The 3,736-nt window shown below is 35.3% G+C and overlaps 1 protein-coding gene across 1 annotated transcript in view; it reads left to right on the top strand.

Moving 5' to 3' along the window:
* The first annotated feature begins 20 nt into the window (after positions 1 to 20).
* NCOA6 (nuclear receptor coactivator 6) overlaps positions 21 to 3,736 on the top strand; it is a 65,606-nt gene continuing 61,890 nt past the window's right edge. The window contains 2 exon segments of the mRNA XM_006903660.1: positions 21 to 288; positions 2,597 to 2,752. Of these exon segments, the coding sequence (XP_006903722.1) occupies positions 54 to 288; positions 2,597 to 2,752 (391 nt within the window). The 5' untranslated portion in view covers positions 21 to 53.

Raw genomic sequence — 3,736 nt, 5'->3', positions numbered from 1 at the left:
TTTTCAAAGGTTGTATTGTCCACTTGGCATATGCCTCTGGAATAATATGCACCATGGTTTTAGATGACCTTCCAAACTTAGAACACATCTATACTTCCTTGTGTTCATCAGCGATGGAAGACTCAGATATGGATTTTGACCCTGGACTGGAAGATGATGACACAGAAAAAGATAATATTTTGGAAGAGTCCACTATCTTTGTGGCCTTTAAGGGAAATATAGATGATAAAGACTTCAAGTGGAAATTGAACACAATATTGGAGAATGTACCCAATTTGTTACACATGGGTAATTTGTTTCTTACTTTTGTTATTTTTTAAAAAATATTTTCTTAAACAAGTTTATTTACAAAATTCGAATTTATTCTTTTCCAGAACTGATTCTTAAAAAAAACTTTACTTACTTGATTATCTTGAGCTTTATACAAATTGCTAAAGTGGGGTAAAAGGCTAATTTTAAGAATAAAGTATGAATTATGGGATTTTTAAAATTAATGCAAAAATACTGATCTTTATCTTTTAAGTGCATGAAGGAGTTAAGTAGAGTGGATAAGAGTAATTTCCAAAACTGGGTGATTTATTATTTTTAACTCTATGGTATTTGTTTTCCTTCTTTGTTAAATGGAGGCATTGGACTGGATATTTAATATCTTTAAAGCTTAGAATATTTATTATTCTATGATTCTACTTAACAGCATACTGAAAATTGTTCTTTATCCGAGTTCACTCTCAGGAGTAATGCCTGCAGCCATGCATTAGGTGGTCCACTTTATAGTGTTACTGTTGTTTTGGGGCATTTTATGCTTAAATTTAGCTGGACGTAGTTTTAAAAATGATATATTTTATACGAAATGCAAAATTTTAAATTTCCCCTTAAAAAAAGAAATGATCAGCTAATGTAACATTGTTCTTTACAACTGGCACTAAGCCGCAGTTTCCATCTGGCCTCTTCACACATTTAGATTACCTTTCTGGCTCTTACAGGCTTTTGTGTTTGACACTCTAAAGTTCTCCATCTATGGTTAGCATCTATATCTAATCCCTGAAGATAAAACCCAGATTTGATCCTTTTATCACACATCATGATTTGATCAAATGAAAATTAGGTGTTTTCTTTTTTCAGACTTGGTTTTCTCCTTCTGATTTTTTTTTTTTGTCAAATTATTGAACAGTTTCTTAAATTTTTTTTTTTAAAGTCCATTAACCGGGCCTGATATTTACTTTCCCATCTATAATTACAAGCATCATCACCTCCTCAAGGAGTTCAATTTTTGTATTTTCTTTTAAAGTATGTCCTCATGTTTTCATTTTCCTTTCAAGCTTGCTGAATTGTCAAAATGTAATGTTTTCATATTCTGGCTAAGGCTTATTTGTCAAATTTATATTGTATTTTTCTCTCTGTTTGATGCTTTTCTATGGAAATTCTACTTTATGTAACATCAACTTAAACTTCATTGTTATAGAGTTGAAACTGACTCAGTTTTCCTTTTCCTAGACTATAAATCACATGAGAGGAGATTGCCTATCTTTATCCTGAGAAGCCCCTGGTGGATTTGAACTGCCAGAGGGTTGTGACCTTTGGATTAGTAGTGCAGCTCCCTGTGTACAACACTTCATAGGAGAAAGAGTTTTTGGAAGTCAGATATAAAAATAAAAGGAAAAAAGCAAGACTTAGTTAGGCCTATTCCTTAAGTGAAGCTTTTACAGGACATTGGAAGAAATGTTTGCTATGAATATCTTTCATAGAGATGCCCAATGAATATTTCAATTTTAATATTAAATGTTTAATTTGAAGAGGGGAAAATTATGTAGCATTTACAAGTTAAACTATTATTTCTATTTTTAGTGCACTTTTAAAAAAATTTATTTTAATGAAATTTTACAGAGACTTTGGATTTCCATTCATTCCTTGTTTCACTTTTTTCCCTGCCCTCCCCTCCCTCCAATTTGCTTTTCCTTTTGAAAAGTAAAAGAAAACATTCTTTCATTGTTGTTCAATCCCTCCACCTAAGTCCACTCCACTATGCTACCTTGTTCTGGACTCCTATCATAACAATAATATCTAACCATACATCCCCTGAAACAAATTTAGTGGATTAAGCTATAGATCCTGGAATCTACTGTTTTTATAGGATTTCACTTGACAAGCTTTTGTGCTTTCACATTCCCAAGTTAACTTCATTGACCTAGATGCAAACATTATTCTATTAATTTAAATATACCCCTCTCTTCTCCTTTTATATTCCTTATTTCATCAGAAAGTTTTTCATATAATTCATTGTCTGCTGTGTGAGAGCCAGTGTGCTTGGTTTTTAGTATCTCATTTCATAGTCACAGTCTCATGGGATAGGTTTTCATAATTTAGAAGAGAGAAAAGTATGTTTCAAGAAAGCTACATAACTTGTTCATGGTTACCTGGATGCTAAGTGGTAAAGCCAGGATTAAATTTGTAGTCTTACCTAATATCACTGCCCAAACTATTGCAGCTAATCCAAGCTGTACTCATTCTTTCACTTTTAGTTTCTGATTTTGTTTTTATGCCATGTCTTAAGATGACTGGAAGATTACTAATACTACTCTCTTTCTTTACAATCAAGAATCCAGCAGACTAAAAGTGCAGAAGGTGGAGCCCTGGAACAGTGTCCGTGTGACATTTAACATCCCCCGAGAAGCGGCAGAGCGGCTAAGGATCTTGGCTCAGAGCAACAACCAGCAGCTTCGAGATCTGGGGATTCTCTCCATTCAGATTGAAGGTCTTTTATTTTGCCACATGCCTGTCTGCATTAAAATCGTAACAACTGTAGAATATAGCAGGATTTTCTATGTTGCTTTGTCTCTTCTGCTCTTGTGTTCTAGAGTGCCAGATGCCTTACATAAATTGGGTTTCACATGATAGCCCTTCAAGATAAGGAAGGATTGAGCTGTTGGTGGTTCTGATGCTCTTAAATGTCTATAATCTTAGACATCATTCCTTCTTTGGCTAATGTTCTTCAAATTTTGATTTTGCTGCCACCCTGACCATAAATTGATCAGTTTTTTGAAGAACATCTCATTTCAGTAACCCATCAAACTAAAACCCAAATCCAGAGCTATTGATTCAGTTCTAACTCACAGCAACTCTATAGACCTGAAAAATCAGCATTATGAACCACCAGTATCTCTACAGGAGCAGTTGTGGCAAATTGCTTCTGTGAACATTACAGCCTTGGAAAACCTTTGAGACAGTGCTCCTGTCTTAGTGTAATTGTGAGAATCGACTTAATGGCAATGGGTTTGGTTGATTTTTTTCCAATCTTTATAAAAACAAAGTGCCATATCTTTCTTGGCAAGCTCTGATGGCCTTGTGGCAAGAAGCTGCACTGCAATCCCAGAGGTGCGCGGTTCGAATCCACCAGATGCTCTGTTGGAGAAGGAGGGACAGTCTCCTCCTGTTCCAGACAGATCTGATTTAACAGTACACACAAAAAAAAATTAAAAAAAACCAAAACAAAGTGCCCTATCTTTCTCATACAGAGGCTGGTGGATTTGAATCGTAACTAACTGAATGCTTAGTCACTGCACCACCAGGGCTTTCCTTCTATTAATTTAACCTTGTTGTTGTTGTTGTTGTTGTTATGTGCCGTCGAGTCGCCTGTAAATCATAGCGACCCTATGTACAACAGCCCTAAACTCCGCTCTGTCCTGTGCCAATCGCACTGTCTCTGACACTCCCATCAGAATTATCCCAGTCACTGAAT

Source organism: Elephantulus edwardii, unplaced genomic scaffold (genome assembly GCF_000299155.1).
Source record: "Elephantulus edwardii isolate Elephantulus edwardi_28Jun2011 unplaced genomic scaffold, EleEdw1.0 scaffold00015, whole genome shotgun sequence".
Taxonomy (NCBI): Eukaryota; Metazoa; Chordata; class Mammalia; order Macroscelidea; family Macroscelididae; genus Elephantulus; species Elephantulus edwardii.
The sequence above is the reverse complement of the archived record's forward strand: the minus strand, read 5'-3'. Positions and strand labels throughout refer to the sequence as shown.